Source organism: Gavia stellata, chromosome 14, assembly GCF_030936135.1.
Source record: "Gavia stellata isolate bGavSte3 chromosome 14, bGavSte3.hap2, whole genome shotgun sequence".
Classification (NCBI taxonomy): Eukaryota; Metazoa; Chordata; class Aves; order Gaviiformes; family Gaviidae; genus Gavia; species Gavia stellata.
This window is the reverse complement of record NC_082607.1, coordinates 3,747,563-3,771,623: the sequence shown is the minus strand read 5'-3', so window position 1 is coordinate 3,771,623 and position 24,061 is coordinate 3,747,563. Positions and strand designations below refer to the sequence as shown.

The following is a 24,061-nucleotide window of genomic DNA, read 5'->3' as shown; positions in this document are numbered from 1 at the left end:
AGAAATAAGGGCCAACCCTCATTTCAGAGAATCCCGACGGAATAGCAACTAAAATTAATAAATAGTCAAAGGTAGAACTTACGTTCAGGTGCTGCAGTGCTTTACTCACCCATGAGCTTTTATTAAGAGTGCGGGAGCACTCACAATTCCTTATGCTCCTGCTTCTTCCTGTCGTTCAATTTTTGCTTGTTTGATCAATGGCACTGTCATTAATGCAGTTATCAGAATGCTTGCAATAAAAACAATACGGAATAAACCATGTCTGTACATTAAAAGACTATTCTGGTGATGAGTCTGATCACCTGTGAAAAAGAAGCCAGCATGTTTTCTTGAACTGACATGTGGTTAAGCCAAAAAGTTTCTTTTAGGAACGAAAAATCGGATGATTCTTTTCCGCTGTATCACATAGCGCAGTTTGAAGCTACACTTTGAAAGCTAGCAAAAGTCTATTAACCAGAAAAAAATCTAATGATAAAAATAAATGACATTTTGAATGCTATACATATAGATAGTGTACATATTCACAGGAAATATATTCCCCATAGATATATTTAAAGGTTTAAGTGACAGTGATTTAATTCAGCGTATGTGTGTGTAAACATATGTGTGCGTATATAACATGAGTTTGTAAGTAAATAAGCATTGTGCCTTTGACCCATGGATGAAAGGGAAGAGTGACCAGGTGATTACTCAAGTCCACTTGACTCAAACCAGCTTTCAGTCATGTATTTTGAGAAAGGAATGGTTCAGTTGCAAAGTTCAGAATTTGGAACATAGAATAATTAGGAAAATGTTTAATACCAACCCACCCTCTTTATTAAGTAATTTCTTCAAGTATTTTTAATAGTGCAAAATATTGTTTTGCATTGGTACAGTAACTATGGGAATTCACAGTCAAAAAAAAAAATCTTAAAAGATTTCCAAAGTCAAACAAAAAAATTTTTAATACTGTATTTTTAGCAAGAACATTTTTAACAAAGAATGTGTACTTTAACTTAATATGGTACAACAGAGAAACCATACTTAAAAGTTTCCATTATCTAACACTCTACTGCATATTCATTTTTTCATCTTAAAAGACCAAAAGCCAAGCTGAACTGAGCATAAAAAAAAGCATCAATTATAATCCTCGTGTTACGTCAGCTATTAGGGTTTAGCTCACACTTCTGAATTGGTCATCTAATGAAAGGACAGTTTTTACATCAGTCTTTTAAAAAATGTACACACATTTCTTTTTAAAACGTAATATATATCGAGTATCTGCTTCAGTAAACAAAGCTTAATTTATAAACACAATCGAAACAGCTCCATGTTGAACAGTTTCAGTGATAAACTGGACTTGTATGATGTACAGCCAGTGAGGACCTTTGTGGCTTAAAATCATTGTGCCATTGCTATACAGTAATAGCTACCTCCTTAGGAAAAAAAAAAGTTCTTTTTTGGGGGGAAGGGGAGTAATTCCTGTATGTGCTTAAAAATACTAAAACTCCTTTCTATCTCCGGGGACCTAAAAATGATCTGTTGCAACAGGCTTGGTTTGGTATGGTAAGCTTGTAAAAAGTCTCAATATTTCTTAATGACAATACGGCAGTTTTCGATGCAGCAACAGTAAATTGCTTGAAATTGTCCTTCGAGTTTCATGCTACAAATCCTGGTCTTCACACAGTACTGAAGGCATCAAAGGTTGGAAGGGACGTTTTTCATGAACTATATAGTCTTCAAATAGTGATCATTATACATTTTTCAGCAATAGGTGTTTCCTTCAGTACATAATAGTAGGTTTGATGTATGTTCTGTTTTCTGGAGGAAAAAAAAGAGAAGGAAAAAGGTCAATTACACAGTTACATATTTTATAATTAATTGACACTTGGGTGGGTTTCCTTATTTGTTCGTGGACTTGTTTTTTCCTCAAGTCAAATTATCAGATCTACAATTGATATGAACTATCCACTGTGTGAGGACGTTTTACATAGGAAAAAGAGGCAGCTGACGACGGAGCCCTGGAGAGGCGAATGTCAGGCGGAGAAATGAGCCGGTCTCAGGGCGCTGACCACCACCCAACCCGCTGGTACCAGTGTGGGCACTCAGCTGGGCTAAAAACACACCAGCCCTGTTTCGAATGGTGCCTGCCAGCCAGTGTCTGCTGAGTACAGACTGTAAGTATTTTTATTTGAATTTTTTTCTTTTATGACATTTGCTTTTTAACTGAACACTCATTTTCCTTCCTTTTTTTTCAGAAGGCAGCCTGTGTTGTATTGCATGCCTCCGTAAGATAGACCGAGTAACACGGCATCAGCCTTACAACGTACCGTTATTACACGCACAAAACCTTCTAGGGAACAGTGTGTTAAAAGAAAATTGCATTGCATTAAAAAATGTAACAGAAGTAAATCAATATCTGTTCTTGGAAAACTGTTCTTTCATTCAGAAACCACTGCATTTCTTTTAGAATGATTTTTCCTTATTTAGGGAAACAAGCAGAAAGCCACTTATTCCCTTCATAAAAATATTCCTAGTTACAGCACCTATCAACTGAGATTTTTCACATTAAGCCCAGAGAAAAACTAAATATTAAAATGCCCACAGAAGCTAAAGCTAACAAGGATCCATATTCTTGTTCACTATACAATGACTCACAAATTCACCCAGCTAAACCCGCAAGTACTGATCTTGAAGATGATAGCAAAATGATAATACTGAGGAGCATTTTGTATAATGTTGACATCTCTCCCATTACTGTTTTACATATGCCAATACTGAACGCTCATAAGGGAAGAACAAGTATTGACCTGCTAACTGACACTGATCCTTGGAGCAATCTCAAAGTTTGCCACATTTCAATTTCAAAATGCATTTCAGCTATAATATGAGTGATTTATCATTTAGCAGTAGCTGTCAAAGTAACCTCCTAGATAAAACAAAAACATCTGGAACCATAAACAGAGGAGAGCAGTAGCTGAATTTTAATCCAAATCCGACATGTTCACTTCATTAGGAACAGGAAACAGCTAATTAGTAATTGAATGTTTCAGGGTTTTAAGGAGGCTCAGACTCTCCAAACAGAGATGATTTAGTATGTATTTTGGATGTAAACAAGAATAAAGATCGGAAGAGCCAGGGACATAACGTCTCCGGAGGAACATTAGGGAGCATGGGAACCTCCAAAGAAGTGACTGAAATTAGTTTCAGGCCTTTGGCTGATTAAAATTACTGTCTTAAACTTAGTGGGGCAAATATGAAAGCCTGGGGAGGGGGTAAGCAGCAATGCCAATATTGAACACTGTGGGTTTTGTTTGGTTTTCATTTTCTCCTTCTGATCATCAGGAAGTGGCACAGGACTTCTTCCCATCGCAGGCTGTAGGTATCTAGCCTACGTTAAAGTTGCACTTCTAAAAAGGCAGCCACTGACAGGATCCGCAGGTCAGTGTGACCGCCCTCAAAAAATCCTATGAATAGTCTTTCTAGGCCGTCCAAAAGGCTGAAATTCTACCACAGCATGCTTCTCCTGAGCCAGATTCTGCGTTCTGCACAGAAGCAGCCGAAGCATTACGTCTCCTGGGCATCGAACGCCCGCACGTCTGCTCTCTGTGAGGGCCTAGGCTCAGCGGACAGGTTTACAAAGGCATCTTCTTGCCTAACCACCTACGTGGGGCGGGATTTACAGACGCGTTGGTGAATCGGTCCATATGATACCAAGGGAAGTCAGCAGAAATTAGGTATGTAACGATTTAAATGGCCACTGGGCGTCAGCTGCATCTTTTGATACATGTTTGATGCTTGATATTTGTACAGACAAAGACGGTAGGACGGAGACCGTGTATGCACGCACATTTATGGTGCTGCGTTTGGCGACAGGGACTCTGTCTGCAAAGAGGAGGGGAGGAATCCAGACTTGCATTCAAGAGAAAAGCTGATTTATCAAAAGTGGGATCAGTAAGGATCAGTAATATCTTTTTTAAATTCTTGGTATTTTTATTGTATTTTAAAGATTATTTTTCAAACTAAAGTAAGAGGTGGTCATTGAGGGTACTGCGGGCTGATGGACTGACTACTGAAACTTTGAAACAGGTTTCAATTTTTCCTTCCTATTCCCTTTATTTCTCAAGGGAAGTTCGAGGGAGGTATCTGGAATACCTGTAAGAGAGAAAGCAAACGCCAAAGCTCAAGCACAGTGCAGCCACCCAGGAGACATTATTGATCAGTAAACAGAAAGTGCATAGTTAAATATTTCCTTTTTTATAAAGCTCTCAATTATTCTCCAGAAATTAAAATACTTTTTTGTTGCTGTGCAATAAACTTAACTCCACGGCATTAACAACGTCACACAGCAACCACCTATGAGGAATTAAAGCATTACGAGCATCTGTGCTACCACTTACACATGAAAGACAATGCGATGTTGTCAAATTCATCTTTCTGAAGAATATTCCCCATCTCCTCAGTGTAGCTGACTGCAAGCTACATACCATTTTATAGCCTTTTACTGTATTATATAGCAAAGATTTGAATAAATCTGTGTGCAATAAATGTATTCTTTTATTAGGTTTATCCCATAATCAAATATTCATTTATGTGGGCTTCATTCTATTAAAAAATGAAATTATACAAAGGTGAGCAAAAGCGTAGATTTACAGTAGTTTAAAGCCTAATCTCATTCTCTAGGGGTAATATTGACAATATAAAAACTGTATAAATGATATTCCCTAACACTAAAATATGCTTATGAGCCCCCTGTGCGTGTTACACTGCTTTACAACCTACAGTGAAATGCATGACTGGCTTAATAAGCAAGACATTTAGAAAGGATTTTTTTCCCCTTCACAATGGATAAGACAAGTAAAGATCTCACAATTTCTCAGTCAGCCAGAGCCTAAGTTAATAATTGTAATTTTCCCTCAGGATGGTGTTGTCTTCCCTGAGTTGTTAGTCCAAGGTATACATTCATCTCTTGCACTCTCTTTTAGCAACAGTATCATCATTCGTCCTTTTCTTTCAAGGTTTTAATGTGTGTATAAAGGACAAATCCAAAAGCAATAATTATCATCTGCATATTTATTCACTTTTTTCTTTTTTCAGCCTATTCAGCATCTCTGATTCTTCTGAATCCTTTGTGAGGCTTTCTTCGCAGTATCTTTCTTTTAAGTTAGTAATTCAGCTGTATTTCCATAAAAACACTTTAAAAACAAAATTTCCACATGTACCCTCACAACTTGCATAAAGAACTGCGCCCCAGCAATGCCGGTGTGCAAATCCAGCCCAGGAAGGGGAGCAGCGTGATGCAGCCGTCTAGCTGCGACTAACCGGCCCGGCTACGGCTCGGGTTTGCTCAGGTAACTTTGGCACGCTGTAAATTGGAGGAGAAAGTCATTGGAGGAAGGAAATTTGGGGTCTGCTACATAATGAGAAAACAAGGATAAATTTGTTGTATCAGTAACTGTAAATCATTCATGCAGTTTAAAAATAAACCCCAGCACTACATATTGCAGAGAATATGGGTAGCAGAGATGAAATAATAAACTGAAAATCCCCCTTCGCCAATTTAGATGAAGGAAGAGTTGGGAGAGCTGCTAAAATAAAGGTTAGGTAGAGCCGAGACGTGGCTGTGTTTCTGCGGACAGAAGAGCGACAGGAGGGAAGAGGGCAGCCACGTGCCAGACCCGCGCGCTCTCAGAGGCTTTGCACAACTCCTGCTTGAGGGGTTGAATCGAAGAGTCTTACACGATACCACAAGTATGCTGGACAGGAGCTGATCTCTCCACCCTTCCTAGGCTACGGAAACAGTCGGCATTTCAGTCAGATCAGAGCCAAGCCCAGCTTTGGATGCAGCGACACATGGAAAATACAATGCCATAACAATAAACCTAACTTACAAACCTGGGGCTAATTAGTTTGAATCAGTCTCTTATTTTGCAGAAAAACCCCCGAAAAATCAGAGAACAGTTTGCATTAGCTTCTACTGTGGATGAAATCCCTGAAAAAAACCTCTTTCCCTAAACCACTTAGCAAGCCGGAGTGCTGACTGGCCGGGAAGGAGGTTGAATCCAGGCCCCTGCCAGCGGGGCAAGGACCACAGCAACTACGAAAAACACAGAAAAGGATCCCTTCGCTACCATGAAAAAAAAAAAGACCTGGCCTGCAGCCAGTTCTCATCTTTCTGGGCTAGTCATTCAGCCGAATGACAACAGTGAGCAAAACTGACTTCTTTGCCTGTTTATCAGTTGTCCAGCAAAACTTTTCCTTTCCATTTATCTGTAAATATTTTCCAAACTGAGCAGTGAAAGAGGAAAAATAACACACCGTGAGCAGGGCGTGGTTTCCTCTCGACTCACGGAGGAATGTGAACAATAAATACTGCTTCTGAGAGCAGCAGTACTAACGAAGTCTGGCTCGCTTTCTTTTCATCTCTCGCTCTTTAATATCGCCTCTTTTCCACCCCTGCAGATGTGCAGCCTCTGGTGTCTAATGCTGCCTGAGCTGACGAGCCTCCCTCCGGGAGCGGTACCAGAGCTCTCCTCCCTGCGGGTCCTTGTTCCCGCGGCACCTGACCCTTCAGCGCTGCACACTCCTGGAGGTGCTGCGCTTGGGGTTTCTTCCCCACTTACTTCGTGCTTAGGACTACTGAGCTGACTCTGTCAAATATTTCCACATCCATGTTAATAGACTTAAAATCTTGTAGAGAAAACAGGATTTCTAATGAGTAACAATAGCCAAGGACAAGAATATGTGCACTGAATACAAACTATCCAGATGCTGGATTGCCATTGTCAGTTTGAGGAGACAGGGAGATAACATAGTGGTTCCTGCTTAGGAAATATTCAAGCCTACTGACACTGAATTATTGAATAAATGGTTTAGCCCTTTGTAAGGATAGAAAGGTATGGACCTTCACACTCAGCAGCCTCCTGGGAAAACCCTTCCCCCCCTTTTATTTCCAGTAAATCACAGAATCTCAGCTTCCTCCCTCATATGTGCGTGTGTGCTTATAGAGAGAGAGAGATTTGGAAAAACACTGTGTACCAAAAGTAGAAATAACGCTAAGATCAGCGACACTTATTTTTAAAGCCCTGCATTTGTATCGCCAGCAGGCGAGCCATGTAGTCAGTCAGCGCAGTCACCTCATGGCTAGTTACTAAAGAGGGCACTTCTCTCGCTTAGCAGCTAATGAGGCGGCCTTCAGCAGCGCGTGGCCGGCGCGTGCACGGCTCTGGCAGTCTGGTATTCACACATGAACTTCCAAAGAGTTTTCCTAGAAACACTGCAAAATGACAGAGCACAAAGTAACTCCTAGAAGTTTAATAATTCAGAGTGTCCAGAGCAGGACACGCACTAGAGACAGAGCATGGCTTGGCCAGGAGGAAGAAGAGAAGGCCTAAGACTCAAACGAAGAAGATAGCGAAGAACTCACTCACAAGGAAAGTACCAGGCCTCTGTTTAGTTTAATCTCAAGAGTTGCTAACCAAAGGGTCTTTTCTTACATAAAATTGTAATTTCCAAGACGTTCAATTTGCCTCTTACAATTGTAAAGTGCGCTAAAATTCCATACCGTGGCTGGTTTCAGCGGATTGCAGCATTTGAAGCTGTAATTGGATACAGTAACAAAGTTGTTAAACCTCTTAAAAACACGACCCCTCTCTTTTCTGTCCCCCTTGCGCCCTTTTTACCATAGGCTGGATTTGAAAACTGACTGGTTACATCAGAATATTGAAAAAATATAGCCCAATTTTCTAAATAATAAAAACGAAAATATGTTCCAAACTTCAACAGTCCTTCATCTGTGGGAAACAGATAAAAATAAAAGTTATTCATGGTTACGGAGAGTTTTTGTGCTAAATCTCTGCCAGGTTATTTCACAAAGAAAAGCAGCAGCAGCAGCCTCGGGTCACCCTTCTGTTGTGGGTACAGCGAACCGCGTTTCTTTTGAACCATGTTTTCACCTCAGGAAAGCCTGTCTGCCTACGCTGCCGCCTCCTTCTTGAAATTTAGAGTCTTTTATTTTTTGTAAATTGTTATCATCAAATATTATGGTAACATCTATTTTTTAAAATTTTAAGATAACATTGCTTTGCTGATAGTTCCAATATCCCCTAACAATGAAATACCATAATACAAAAGTTAACTAAGGTATAAACATGCAAAAGGAGAAGTCTCCCTGCGATCATAAAGTGATGTTATTTTCTGTTCAGCAGTTCATGTTACTGCTGTTCATGCTAATTAATTAAAGGAGCTGTTGCTGTAATGTGCAAACAGGGAATCTGAGAAACTGAGAGGGCTTTTAGGTCTCGGAGTGAAGTTAAGTCAATCTGGGCGCGGGCAATCAAATGTAATGAAATCACTTGTCAGTGCTAAGCTTGCAAAAACTGTGAAGTTTGACTAGGGAGTAAAAGGATTATAATTAGATTTCCAATAGGATAATAACTAAATGGCAGAAAGCAGTAAAGAGAAAATATTACTTTGTTAGCTAATGGTGCTGCTGTTCGGTTTTAGTTTTTATCAGCACACTTGTAGTTGTGCTAATTTAATTTGCTTTTATCAGCAAAAATGCACTACTCGAATGGTACTTGAATGTCATTTGCAAAAATCATTGATCTGAAGGTGCACTTAATGACACCCAGTATGTTTATTTCATGTGAAACGGAGATTGGTTGATAAAACGGTTGATGCACTATCTTGCTGTCCCACAAGCGAGTTACGGAAGCAAGACCGGAAGGGTATCGGTGTGCATGCATCACCCTCTCCTGCACCACTCCCCTGCGCCGGGGGCTTCGTGACTACAGCAACTATTACTTTCCTAGTTTGTCAGCTAAAAAGCTTCTCTCAGATCAAGCTATGCTGGACTAGAAGATCAGGTATATGGAGGATGGAGGTATCGGACTGTAAAGTTCAAAAAAGTTTTAAGTCTCGTCTGCACAAAATTTCCGTTCAATTAATATACAAAGCATAGAGAACATGAGTCACCTAAATGGAAAAGATTTATAATGCAGATCAGAAGCCTAGCATATGAACAGCTTGTGTTAATAAAATCATTTTAAGGAATGAGCATAAAATATGATATGACTTAATCACTGTGAAAGGTGGCTGTGCAGTATTTTTGCAATTTTCCTTTAAACCGTCTTAAGGAGATACTGGCAGTGAAACTAATTGAATTTCAAAGGAAAGGCACTGTGTGAATGATAGATTTCTGTCCAGCAGAGCTATTGACAACAGCAAAAGAAAGGTCTGCATTGATGCTAACGCCTTTTTCTGTGCAAGAGAGAGAGATTTTGAAAGCTTGGAAGCAGCTTTGTATTAAGGACGTGTTTTGACCCTTCCTCCTCCCAGGGCCCAAAAAACAAAGGCGGCAAATGAAGGGGGCAATGAGGGAGTGTGCTCAAATTGTTAAAGACAGCAGTGTGATAGTAGCTGTCAAGTACAAAAATTGTAATCAAAGAGAATAAAAAGATATTATAGTTTCAGCATAAATAAAAATGAAAGAGATGGCGCTACAGGACAGAAACACTTTGGAATCTAAACAAGCTCTACAGAGAGCTTTTCAGAAACCTTTTTATCAGCTGAGAGTGCTTAGTGAAAGAACTGGCCAAACTCATCACACGTTTACACGTGAACAGGATTACGTACTAAAACTGTCAGAGGAGTGAGCGTACGCCCTCATTCATTACTGTGGTGAAGACAGGAGATGCTTTGCCACTGAGGAGCGTATGAGAGGTCTGCAGCTCCTGCTGCACAAGTCGTGTTCTGCTTTCACAGAGGGGCACCAAGCTCGGGACACTGCACATCGAGGGTTCCCAGTTCGCCCTTTGTTCATCAGGCTTTTAACCTGAACAAACACTTTATGATCCAAAGCCTGTTAAAGCTAAAGAATGATGTAGTTGGGATCAGACTAAAAAAAACCAAACCAACACAGAACCAACGTGAAATAAAAATGGTAAAATCACAAGGTTTTCTTGGATATCAATAGACTACAGGGAGTGTAAGAAAGTTCTCTTAATTCCTTCTAGTAAGTGAATGGTTGTTGGAAGTGGCTATGCATTGCTTTCCCCACAGTTATTTATACTCATTTTTGATGAGAAGACACATTTGAGCCAACTGTAACTTTTTTTCTTCAGTTGAAAATTGAAATTATCTTCCTTTTTTTACTAGATTCTGTCCAGATGCATCTTTAACTCTCAGAGTCTTTTTGGAAGAGCACTGAGCCCTCATCTCAGCAGGTATCATAACTAGATCAGAAATGTTAGGAATATTTTGCTTGTCAAATTTAAATACATGCGTCCCAAGTGCTTCTCCAATATTTCGACTATTTCTGGCAGTAACGATTTTCCAACTGCAATATTTAGAGCACAAGTCTAATCATACGTGTACATCTATATACACACACGTTATATGTATATATATACATTACAATAAAGCTGTGATTCTCCTTCTTTGCAATACATAGCATATGAACCTAAAATCACAAAAAGAGACAGCAGTAAAAATATTTGAAAGCTTTCCTGTGTAGATGACAGATGGATGACAGATGCATACCAGAGGTATGCAAAGTCAAGCCTTTAACAGTTGAGAAACACTAGAAGTTATGTTTGTATCTATAACTGTACTGCAGTCCTCCTTCGGTCTACACAGAAGGCGACTGTCTTTAGTTACTGCAACACCCATTATTTTTGCATATAACCATTACATCACTCAGTAGAAAGGGTGGAAGTGCTCAAAGAAACAGCAGTTACATTGAAACAGGCAGCTGTCTCCAGGCTGCTACAGTAGCCAGCGCAGAACTGAATGGTGTGTAATGAATACAGATTCCCAGGATTGAAGGGAGAAAAAGGTTGGTTTTATAGAAAACCAACACTACAAAACTGGACTTTCTCCAAAGTCGGAGAATTTCTATGTTCAAATTGCTCAGGCAAAATTTTATCACAGATGACTATGGATTTTCTGCGTGTCTCAGACAGGCGTCCACCAGTAATGGAAATAACCTTGAGATCTCTGTACCTCAGCTCCCCTAAATGACGGTCACACAACTCCCTTACTGCACAGGCCTATAGCCAGAATGCATTTATTATTCTTTGGGAAGCACTCAGACAATACGTGAATGTTCTGTATTTACCAACCGTCACCGAACTGTGAGGAAAATGGAGCACCGTGTAATTGCTCATAACGTCAACGTGACTTTCCTTTTCCTCCTACAGTTTATGTATTTTTTGAAAACACCTATGACCTTGATAGGAAGGTAAGGATCAGAGGTAAAATACTTAAAGATGATAAATCACATGTAAAACCACTTTTGAACTAAGCACACATATCTGATAGCTAAATACGTGTTTCCCACACCTCTATTTAAATGAATTTAATTTCTGGTCTTGTAAAGTACTGATCTGTCAAAGGTTTTCCATATCAAACAGGAAAACAAAATGAAGTTGTGTAATTTACATTTACCTCAAAGCAGGAAAACAGAGACAAAAACTATTCTGCATTTAATTTTTAACATGGCTTATGATGAACATGTATGTGACAGGACACGGTACATACTGCACCTTGCATTGCTGCACTGTCATGTTGGGTTCCGTTGTGTTCTATTTCCATATCTGGGATTCCAGCATCTGAAAGACGTGACACCAAAGATTAATGCATTCCCCTTTGTCCTTCTCCCATGCATCTTTAGAAAAATACTTATAGCAAACTAGGGTGATCTCCAGGTTACATGGTCTTGCATAAAACATTTGGTCTTCATAGAATTTTCAGTAGTAAATCATTTCCAAAATGTGCAAACATTACTGGTTCTCACAGTGAATTATTTTTAATGTGCTTCACATTTGTCTGATGATCAGATAATAACCAACACATGATATTAATTTGTCTGTAAAATTCTCTTGAAGAATGAGGGCATCTGACATACGAAAAATAAAAGCTGAAATTAAACTGTGATAATATTAAACTACATTGACTCTCCCAGCCATGTACCTGCAAAGTACAGAATTAAAGAATATAGCCAACACCAGTCAACATGTTTGTGTGTGTGCGCGTATCAGTTTGTATGAATGCATGTTATAGATGAGGACGGTGCAAACTGCATTTAAAAGACTCAGCTCAGGATGTTGTAAGCATGCATTACCACCCAAAACAAAATTACGTATGTGATACTATGTGAAACATTTCCAGATTTCTGAGACGAGCTTTCCAAAATGGACTGTGCTCTTTTTTCCAAGTTGAGAAAGAGTCTCATAATGATATGCACTCTTGAACTATTTAATTGCATATTGATAATACCTCTGTATGCACAGTCCTTCGGGGTGGGGGCGGAGGCTCAAACACCCCAGGGTGTTATGGTAACAGATGCCATTATCCACCTTGTGCCAACAAGGATTAGCATGAAGGGTATGTGATTTGAATCCATGGCACCTCGAATCCTGGAGAAACATCTGCTTCCCTCATAATACAGCACTTAGAAATTACAGCAGGAAAAACCCCACACCTGAAAGGGAGCTGCCCACACAGATTTGAAGTTTTTCTGAGTGGAAGCCTGTTCTGGACTTTCTCAAATAGAGAACAGCTGTACTGATGCTCTCTCAGATCACTTTAGTTGGAGTGTCAGTATCTATCGCAAAGATGACATTTTGCTGGTCACCCTACCGCCTGACCGAGCTCTGTGTCAAAGCAGGGCAACCCATTAAAGTATAGTCCATACTCAGGGGACTAATATGAGTAATATCTTAGTAACGTATGTGTAAATGAAATATATGTGAGATATGCACATATAGCCCTATAAATATATGAGCAAATAAATAGTATTTTAACGTATACAATTTTTTCTTATAAAATTACAAGTGACTGCTATTACATAGGGTTTCCCTTATTCAGATTCCTGTTTTGAAGGGAAGTTCAGAGCACTGATCTATTAATCTAAAAAGGTTCTTTCTTTTCAAACATTTTAGAGTACATGTTGTATACACATAAAATGACAAAGTCATCTGTAACTAATAACAGCATCTGTTAAATGAGACAGACCGTCAGAGTTAAATTAAAAATATTCAGAATAGCCCTTCATATTTTGTTGTCATAAAATTGTACCTGCAATTAAATTGTGGATTAAGATGCTAATGAGCTACCTGATTTGCATGTGCGATCAGATTAGCATGTAAATATCAGCTTCTTTCAGGCACTAACATATATATGACTACCTGAGTGCGCCTGCAAATCAAAACGTTAGCAGCCAGGCCCACAATAGCAGATGTAAAGGTCTGTTAATCACATTGCTGGCATGTTGGTACCCTTGAATTTGTGGCTTCCAGAACTGCTGAGTATGAGAAGTTCCAGCACTGGCAGGTGCTTACCAGCAACGGCAGAATCTGGGTGAATGACCTTACAGAACATCAGGATGTTCGGGTTTTTCTGACGTTCCTCTCAAGGTGCTGGCTATGTCTGTGGGATCTGCTCTGGGCATTTTTCTGATCCAGTGGAGGCAGTGGAAAAGGTTTCTGCTGGCTCCGTCCACCCACTCTCCCTTGGGTCATTGTCCCTTATCACAGTGCAACTGCAAGCTGTATATCCACACCCGAATCACCACCGTTCGCTGTCAGTACATCAGAAAAGCCAGCCAATTCCTGGTTACAGTGATATGCTGGACTATAAAAGCCAGCAGATGAGAATGCCTCTGAAAGATGTTGCTCTCGTACTTAAAGAGTTTGTATCTCTCAGGTGCTCTAGATAAATCACAACTTGCAGTCCATTGCAGTGTTGCGATGGCAGTTCATGTAGACAGGCCTGCCCTAACTTTAAAAAACAGTTTGGGTAGCCCTCACAACTGAGAACTCAAGACAAGCTAAAGTCATCATTTTTGCTCAGCAGTTGAGGAAGTTTTTGCAGTCTGCTTATGTTACTATGGCTCAGTTGCTAGCAGCGCCCAAAGTAGGCAGCACAAAGTTAATGTCATGACTACACGACATACGAACGCAGCAGAGACTGAACGTAACTCTGATTCATGAGCCTTTGCAGAGACTTCGGGTAGGGATGCACAGACTAAACCTTAGCTACAGAACCTGAAATTAATTAGAACTCAACTAGGTTCAGTCTTAAAGATTCAAACCAAAGCTCTAAACTTTGGTCAGAACCACATGAAGCAGGAAAGGCAAATGCTCTCACTACCTAAAACATAATCAGTTTCGGAGATTAATTGATTTGCTTTTGTTTCACAAGAATATTTGGGAACTATTTAAAACCTAGTCAGCTCTGAAAGCTGATACATATTTAACAAACTTAATAGGTCCTGAGGCTGAGCAAACTTCAGCCAAACGGCTTTTAAAATGAAGCTCAGCAGTTCTAAAAATGAATCTGCTGGGAGAGAGGAGTTCAGAGAACCTTATAGGAACCAAATTTCACATTGTCTTAGCTGGCACTGTAACAGATTTCGCTGGTAATATATTCAGCATTTCTTGTCATGTCTGTGTAAACTGCTCTGTCTGTTTCTCTAGTTGCAGACATTTATTTTTTTAATTCATGACCCAGAGCACATGGCCTGAAATAGATTTTTAATTATTTCAGAAAAGGATTGTGGCTTTTTATTCTGGAATATGCTTTGTGCATCATCCTACTTTTTTTTTTCACTCAATTAATCATCATTTAAGCTAACTGTGAAAGGCCAACTAAGACATTACCATTTAACATCCTGAGACCGTCACCTGATGTGGCCTGTTTAAGCGCCTGTTCCACTTGTTCTCTTCTCTTTGATTCAAATTCCAAAGCTTCCTGCAATTTTCTCTTGGCCTTTTTTTCTTTCTTCAAGCGTTTCTGAATTGTTGCTGAAATGTAAATGTATTGTAAGAATGGCTGTTAAAGCACAATTAATATCTAACGGAGACAGTAAGTAAGTTTATGTTCAATTTTCAAGGATCCGGTTCTAGCTCAAAAAAAAGTATAAAGTCTGACATGAATCTGATATAAACCCAAACAAAACGCAAGCCATATCCTGTAGTGAGACAATGAACAATCGGAAAGGGCTTTAGATCTTGTTAAAGATCTTAAATCTTATTCTCACTCGGGAACAGCCCCACGGATTTAAGTCTCCTGACCAGAATGTAAGAGTCTCAGAGCCAGCCCAGTGGTTCACGTGACACAGACTTCACCGATTTGGACTGAATTCCACCTACAGTTCTGCAGAGTTTGGCTGAGCAGATCATTGCCTTAAACTAATTTCTAGCAACAGCAGCAATGTACGTCCTCAAGATTAAATAAACCTCTCACCCTTCATTCTAACCTTTTCCCTTAATGCTGAGAATTATATTGCACCCTCCTCCTCTAGGAGTTTCATCTAGAAAGATAATCCAAACACACTGGTTATGTCTCCCTGACCACTCCTCATGGATGGAGGAAGTCGTCTGAATGCATCAGAGATTTGGTTTTAGTCATGTTTTCTAACATTAAAAGGAAATGAAATTTATTTCTGCAGGTGAACTGTCTGTGTGCAGTGTTGGAGAATCTGAAATATCAGCAGCAATGGTGTACAGCGTGAAACCCCACAGAATTAGGTGGTAATTTTTTTGGTAAAAATGGAGCAGGAGTTGGGTGAATTTTGAAGCAGAATAACTGAAATAAGACCCCTGCCCAGGACAGAAGCCAGGTGTAAGGCTATTGAGAACCTGGGTTAAGTGGGTACATACTCAAATGAAAGATCAAATGCGCAGAGAAGGGGTATGCACTGAGTAACATGAGTACTTCTGCACTTCATCACTAGTGGGAGAAAAAAGAGGGAAAGTCAAAGAAAGAAGACAAACAAAAAAGCATTGGGTGTATGTTGAGAATCTCCAAGAGAAATTAAAAGTGAACTTCCCAGGTAGAAAGCAAGTTGAAAACAAGCTTGTAACACTGGTCAGTAAATCAAGTATATTCTCTTCATTAGCAATTTCTCCTTCTAACTGAAGCACTCTAAAAATGCTGTATAGTGGCTGGCTGTTTGGACTTCAAATAGGTAACAATGCAATAACACAGTGCTCCTGTGCAGCTTTGCATTAGATCTCAATGCACTTTGCAGTCATCTCATCTTTTCTCTTTTACAAATGGAAAGCAGAAGCAGTGCCTTGAAAAAGATCATCTGCAGGCTGCTGGTACAGCCATGTAACATTTGGCAGAAAATAGAAGTATTCCTGACTAATCTCAGCTTTAAAGCCAACTATAAATCAAGTTAAAACTGTAACTAGAGAACTGTACAGTGTTAGTTGTAGCCAGATGATCAGTATCTTCATTGGGAACTGCTGACATTGGCTATGATTGTATTCCCTCACCTATACAAATTCAAGCAATAAAACGTACCTTTTAAGCCTTTTCCTTCTCAAACCCTGAATCTTAATCCCATATTTAACCTTATTTTTCATCAGCACCAAGTTGCCATTACTTGGGCCACAACTACATCTAACCTCTGCCAACAACAACCCTTCCCGTGCTCCCGCTGGCTAACAGACTGTCCTTATTATCCTTATTAAACTGTCTTTAATGGGCTCTTACACTTGTTTTTTCACCGGTGCTGCAAGAACACTCTCTTGCGTCTCTTCTTTGACCTGCACCTCCCTTCCCTGGTTTAAACTGCTTGGTAGGATCTCTACAGTCCCATCACCACACTTCTGCTGAGCATACCCTGCAGCCAGAAAATGCTCTCCTCCTGGGCGCAGCTTTTGGTCCAGGAAATCTGCGATCAGCTGGCTCGTCTGATTGGCACGAGGAAGATTGGTTGTATCGGAGTCTGATGCCCACGTACTTTCTCAGAACCAGCAGGAGAACATTTTTAGCAAGCTCTGGAAAGGGTCAAAGGCCGCTTCCATAGCATACCCCAGCTCATATGAAAGCGCTACATTTCTACAGCCCATCGCAGCTTGTGCAGAGGATCGAAGAACGCTTTTGCGTTGTGCTGCTGCTGCTTCAGTTCACATGTGTAGTCAAATTCCACTGAGCAGTACTTAATCTCATGGATTCATTACGGAATCAAACAAATGGAGAAGCGATGGCACTAGAAAAGGTAGGTGAAACTAACAGACTAAAACCAATTTGAGCTTAAACATAAATGCCCTTCTAAAATTACCATCTATTTTAGAGTCAAGTTTGCTAGTGTGTACACTCTGGAAAATATTGCTCACAAGTATTGCTAAAATGAAAGTTGAAATTATACAAGCAGTATTTTGCAATGCCTTTTATTTGTTTGCTTCTCCTGTATATTAGATAACGGTGAATTTCAAATAACAAAACATCGTTAGAAAATTTACTAAAGAATGTGGAAAAATTCTGGGAAAATCCACAGTATTTGCATAACTTTTTGTGACCACTTGTTCACCTGAATTCTTATTGACTTTTACAGATCTTTCTGGATTTGTGAATGCTCCAGTCAGGGGAAAAAAAAAAAACCAGGATACCATTACATGGGAAATCTCTGAGAGACTGAATAAACTATGAATGTCAAAATCTGATCTGTAGAACGTAACTTTGCAAAATCGAGCAACCCACATGAAAAAGCCTATCTCTGACTTTCTGTAATAATAAAGATGTGCATGTGGCAATGACCTGAAAGACAAACAATTCTGGGGATATTGATTATTGGTGAAATTCTCTTTTGAGCCAGAAGCCAACAAAGTCTGTGAATGGCTTAAGGTTTTTGTTGACTTAAATGTGACTCAGGAGGTGCACAGCGCTGCCTGCCTACACAGAGATAAGTTTTATCTTCTATAAACTATATATAAGTTTTATGGTTTATAGAAATACAGGAGCCTCATCCACGCTTAGACTGGGGTGATGCAACATATCTGAGCACCCACTGTAATTTAACAACTTCAATAGTATTTACTGACCCTTCACAACTCAACTTAGAAGTGCCCTTCTTTGTTGCCTCTTACTGAGACTTGGCGCTGCAGACAGCTCCGTTCTACGCACCTAATTTCAATTCAAAATGCACAGGAAGCTAGTACTTGGCACCTACATTTTTGGTCTTATCTAGTTTTATCTTTCTGATTTCATGGATGTAATCTAGAAGTGGCTTTTGGCACATAAAGTACTATTCTTCTCCTTTAGATGCAGATTTGAATTTTAAAAAGAATACTGCCTTCTTTGCAATACCACAGCGAAAAATTCAGATTTACCAATTTAATTGCCTATTATTATCAAAAGCTTCTAAACAGTCATGGTTTTGTCTTAGAAGGCCCCATATGGGGAGTGCTATTGTATCTCACTCCCCTGATGGAAAACAAATTATCTAGGGTTATTTGCTTCAGATCACTTGGGCAGACAACTTCTCATAGTTCTGCCTATTTTGTTGCACTGAAGCTGTCTACAAGAAAAACTAGCTGACTAGCACCTAAACTACAGAAATGTGGGCTAGATAAGTAGTAAGGTAATGAAAAAAAAAAAATCAACTAAATATCCAAATTACAGACATCATATCTTTCTCACGGGAAGAATGATTCTCAATGCTTGGAGGATAATAGCAGAAAACAAAAGAAATTAAAGCTGTCAAATGAAGAAATCGGGCTGGGAATACACAGACGGAGTGGTAATAACACATGTGAAAGCCATGAAACTGAATCAGCTTTCCTCCACAGAACCAGCCAAAACTCTCTGCGGCCAGTTGCCCTCCAGGAAATAATCCTTCAGTCACTGTTCTGTCTGCTTACAGAAAAGTGTGCTTCATTCTGTTTTTATTAAATTTAAATCTTTCATTACCAGTGCTAGTCCACTGCTGCATTACACTGAAGTATGAATGTCAGTTAACTCCGAGTCCTCAATAGCTCCAGCTGGAAATGCCAAAGGGTTATACATTTAATAGATATCTAAACTCCATTTTTCATTCACTCACCTCTGCTTTGCAGCTCAGCTGTGAGTTGCCTTTCCAAGCTCTCTCTTAGTTCTCTCTCTCTACAAAGCTCCATCTTTAACTCTTTCTTTTCCTGCTGTATCTGCTTTTCCTGGACTCTCGCATTGTCCACGGCCACTTTCAGTAGGCCCTAAAACACACACAAATGTAAGATCTGAAAATAACAGTTTGTTTCAGCAGTGACAAAATTCAACCATTTGTTTCTTTTACACCCTCTAGGAAAACAGGAAAATTAAAAGCGGGAACCTATAGACCTGGAATGCAACTGGGCGTTTGAAGTAGTTGAATGTTACATATGAGCAATTTTGGGGCATGGCATCATTCAGTATAGCTTTTGCTAATTCATCCTACTGATGTGGTTTATTACGAACGGAGTGCCATACCATTGCTGACCTTGGTCAACTGCAGGGAGAAGCAAAGGAGGAATAATGAGACTGGTGAATTTTAATATGACCATTATTGCCAACTATTAAGTCAAATGGACAATGTATGAAACCCTTTCACAATCGATAATGCCAGACAGTGGAAACCTAAGCATTACATTAAATAAAAGAAATCAGAATTGCAGCTACAGAATAGTTTCTGAAACTTTTTAAAGAGACTGAAAAAGAAACACATTTTATCTATCACGACATAGCCTGGCCCTATAGAGAATAATTTACCTGAATGTTGGTTAATAGTGTTTCTACTGATGAAAGACCATCAGCAAAAAGAAATGGCGCCGGAAATCCAGGAGGCAAGGCCTGTCCAGCCAGTTGGACTTTATCTAAGGTTGGTTTCATTATTGGAATGGCAATTTGGACCTCTTCTGTAAAGATAGGTTTAAAAGCAACATCAGAAAGCATTAGAAATATAGGTCAATGTAATTTCTAGAAACTAGCATTCTGTTTACCTGGAAGTCAAAATACAAGCGCATTAGTAAAACTGACATTGTTTCAGTCTTTGGGCAGCTGTGATTGTGGCTAAAGGAAGTTTGCAAAAGAGTGCAATATAATATATATTGTATAAAATATAGATACAATACAATATATAATAATAAATATACTGAAGACTATAACATAGCTGTACTAGAGTATAGACTATTATATCTCAAATTCTACAGAATTATAACAGTATTACGCGGTTCATTAAACCTGAATGACCTTTCTTCATTCTATCATGTTTGCCATTCTGTGATGTGCATTTTTTGTTGCTATAACCTTGACAAAATTCTAATCAAGAAATGTATCACATCTCTTTACTCCTTTAACGTTATCCTTCCCATAGTCAGCAGTAAATAATGTCCACTGAGTCATCCCCTCCTGCTTAGCTAGCACCAACTCCACGCTGTCAGTGAAGTGTCAGCGCAGGTTTTCTTAACAAGTACCTTGCTACTGTCAGCCTTTCTAGTCGCAGGCAGTAGCCAAAAATGCTTTGCTGAGTTATCTCTACCGGAGGTACAGGGAGAGCTGGTGGCGGGGGGTGACAGGAGCGGCCCGGGAGGGGAGGGCGCTCCGGCACAGGGCCCTGCTCCTGCGATTTACTGCACAGAACTAGATTGATGCATCTCTTAGAAATTGTAGAATCGGGACCTGGTAGCTTCCCCTTGACTCGCTGTTTCAAATAGATCATGTTGTTACAGATCAAGCTGTGCACAGGCAGTAGAAATGTGTATCCGGAAAGAAACAACATCAGTAATTATTTTTCAAAAATCCTTTAAAGTTCGTGATGAATCAGTACTACCACCAATGAACTCACATTTTTGAATAGGATAATTTAAACATATTTTAGGATTGTAAACGTATCTCCTTCTCTCAGGTCCCTATGAGTATTTCTTCCCCATGTATTCATTTTAAACATCAAGTTAATTGCTGAAAACCACAACATTAAAATCTGGTAGCAGTCTTTAAAGCCAAACTCTGTACATTTCTTCTACTCTGAAATGTTAAAAAAATATTTCTGCGGAACATTCCAGGGAAAACCAGTCTATATATGTTATGTTCCTGCACTTGCAGAAATCATGAAGAGAATCTGCTCAGCAGTTGTTTTTTAGTAAAGCTTGCAACTAATGTATTGACCATAAGTTCATGATGCATGTGTTTTCTAAGGGCAACTGCACAGCCAGTCCTGATAGTTTCATTTGTCAAGTGTCTTGATCATATTAAAGCCAGGATTTACAATTAGACCACACCATATTCAAAAGGCCTCCTTCGCCCACCTCTCTTATTTAAAAAAAACCCTCAGACAGAACCTGACAACGACGAATTAAAGCACAGTGTCTCTACAGCAGGACTGTTACCCAGATGCTCCGAGCTCCCGGAGCATCTATCGAGCAGCAAGCACTTTTTGCTGTGTTTCTAAAACACACCTACTGACAATGAACCAGGAGCATTAGCAGTTCTCAAGTATTCTTTGAAATGTCCGTTTAGGGGGTATTTTGTTTTCACGGTGTGAGTTCATTAAATGGAACATCATTATAATGATTCTTCAGGACTAATAACAACAAAAGCCAGTAACCTCTGCACATCTTCATAGCTATCATTCTAGAGCTGTGTTCGTGTCATTTAAATGAGCCATTTAAAAAACTCAACTCTGGGAACATACTCAGACCAGGAAGTTCGTGCTGATTCAGATACACTATTTCCCATATTTAACTATCTTATATCAGAGGCAGAGTTTTCGAAATAAAGCAATTAGTTGTTGCGTATGACGCCACACAGAAATAATATCTAAGCCATGGAGCCACAAGAGACTAAACAGAAGTGACATTTGAGAAAGAAAGTAATACATGAAGTATGCATAACAAAACTATAGCTGCTTTAAAATCTCTAGAAATCTCTACTATTTGGAGAAGAATGTAATAACATTAAATTGGCCGAAAGGAAAATTACTATTGACTGTGAAGACAGGTTGCACGGTCTATGGTTTGTAATGTTACTGTACAGCAGATTGAAGTTTCAAAATAGTATTACTCTTCTTTAAAGAGATAGACACAGCTAAATTAGGTGCTGCTTGCTGCAGTGAGGATCAAATGCAAAAAGAATCATATTTCATCAGACCTAGTCAACACCAGGAAAATAAATAGAAATATAAGAGGTATGCAGGCAATGATTCATTTTGATAATCTGGCCCAAGAGAGACACATAGAGACAGCACACAGATCTAAGCTTCTACCAAAAGACAAATAGGACACCGAGGGTGGGAATTGGGATGACAGTGTAGCAGAGGTCACATCGATTTTCAGCAGCAGTTTTCACACAGATGAGATAACCCTGGACTCTATTTGGCCCATTGTTCATATCCTACCTGTCCCAGAAGCAATAAATTTCCAAGTCCCAGAAAAAGGGCAGTAAAGAAGAAGGATTCTACTTATGACTTCTTATGATTAAGTTTTTGTGCTAACCAAACATGCTTTGCAGACCAAGGTCACATTGCATGTTAAAGTCTGTAATAGCTGAAAACTAGAAGCAGCATATTATGTTTTAGCCTATATGGGTGGAAACTGTCAAACCATTCATCATTTTTTTTTTCTGACTGAAATCACACTCTGCAAAGATGAATGATAAATGCATTAGAAATCTATTTCAATCTTGTAATAGGTCTTCACATCTGAATGGTGTCTACGTCTTGCCCATATTCTGAGTAAGTGCACAGTTAGGCAGAAATTTATTAGCTAGACTGGAGAAATCGTAATTGGTAAAGCAATTAAAAATGGCACGTGTTGGAAGCATTTTTTGTGGATTGTATCAAATGCCTCACTTTAATAGAAAAAAAAGATGTTGATTTAAGCATTTTGTTTGTAAAGAACACTAAAAATATAAATGCTAAAAGCCGCACTCACACATATAGTACAACAGAATAAGCAAGAAATAAAGCTAGGACAACTACGATCTAGCCAAGGACACAACCAACCTTTCTATTTATTGAAGCAAAGTGGGAACTACTTTTATTGAGCTTGTTTGTTAAGCCTGCCATGCTTTATAATAGCATTCAGGAATCCATTTAGAGTGCAGTCTTTTTATTTTAATTTCTAGCTGGCATCCAGATGAATAGACGAAAGCAAGAATTATACTGCAAAGAAATACAGAGTAAACACTAACAGTGAATGGAATATTATCCCAGGAAAGCACATGGAAATCTGCTAGAAAGTTTCTTGTTCTTAATTCAATATACTGAAGTATTTCATCTTCTGTCTTCTGCCTAAGTTGCAGAAATAGAGATTGGAAAATGAAGCATCAACCTACGGACTAAACGCAGCACTGGGAAGACGAGTAGTGCCAATTGCTCCCCGCATGACAGTGCATGGCCCAAACCAACAGGCAATTTTATTTGCCAGCTGGTTTATATTCTTTCCGAAGGCATGCTTTTAAATCCATCATTCATATACCTGATACACTTGACATGTCACATCCCTCTCAAAACAAGGTAGAAATATTAAAGCTACAATTTACATCTTGCCTCACACCAGTTAGACCACCAAGTTACTTCTTCACGCACACTTCAAAACTTTACTATCTGGAGCTGTATAAGCATTATATGTAAGGCTCACCTCAAATAGCTTATAGCATGTAACTCATGCATAAAATAAGTATGTGGCATATGGAGAAGAGAATAACAATTTATACGAAATTTATAGTTATTAACCTGTTAGTTGCTAACCAAGACATTTGATCTCAGAAAGCCTTCAGCCAGCATTAATAAGATGGTTTTGGACGTAGATGGCAGCTGGGTCACTCCTTTTCCCTGCCGGTGGCATACAATTTAGAAACCTAAGGACTAAAGTGGTTTATCGCAATTGTAATTCTTTGAGCATCATATTTGAGTAATGGGGGTTACATTTAATGGTCCATAGTTACAAAAGAACAGCCTAGACACTCTAATGGACCTTTTTGACCTTTAATAAAATAAAACAGAGGATCTGCAACACCAGCTGAGTTGTACGTGCTACTCATCTCTGAAAATAAGATGATACATTTTAATTTGAAATAGCATTATTTGCCCAAAGATCTTACAGAATCATCCAAACCAATATATCTTTATAGTGGCAAGAGGTCCCTTGACTTCCAGCTGGATATCTACTTCAAAACAACAGCGATAGGCAGTGGTGTCCAAACATGGGTATTTTGATAGAATTAGGGCCAAAATTCTAATTTTTGACTGCAAAAAGCGGTTTTCCAAACACGTGAGACTTCTTAGTTTAATTTTAAACCTTGGCAACTTCTGTGTTGCTTAACTAGAAACTAGCAG

General features: G+C 39.2%; 1 protein-coding gene across 1 annotated transcript in view; it reads right to left on the bottom strand.

The window, feature by feature from the left end:
- Positions 1–1,041: 1,041 nt before the first annotated feature.
- DACH2 (dachshund family transcription factor 2) overlaps positions 1,042–24,061 on the bottom strand; it is a 311,255-nt gene continuing 288,235 nt past the window's right edge. Inside the window, exons 9-13 of the mRNA XM_059824400.1 lie at positions 19,498–19,643; positions 18,818–18,965; positions 14,643–14,786; positions 11,526–11,591; positions 1,042–1,800 (exon numbers count right to left, since the gene is read on the bottom strand). Of these exons, the coding sequence (XP_059680383.1) occupies positions 1,763–1,800; positions 11,526–11,591; positions 14,643–14,786; positions 18,818–18,965; positions 19,498–19,643 (542 nt within the window). The 3' untranslated portion in view covers positions 1,042–1,762. The remainder of the gene's footprint in view (positions 1,801–11,525; positions 11,592–14,642; positions 14,787–18,817; positions 18,966–19,497; positions 19,644–24,061) is intronic.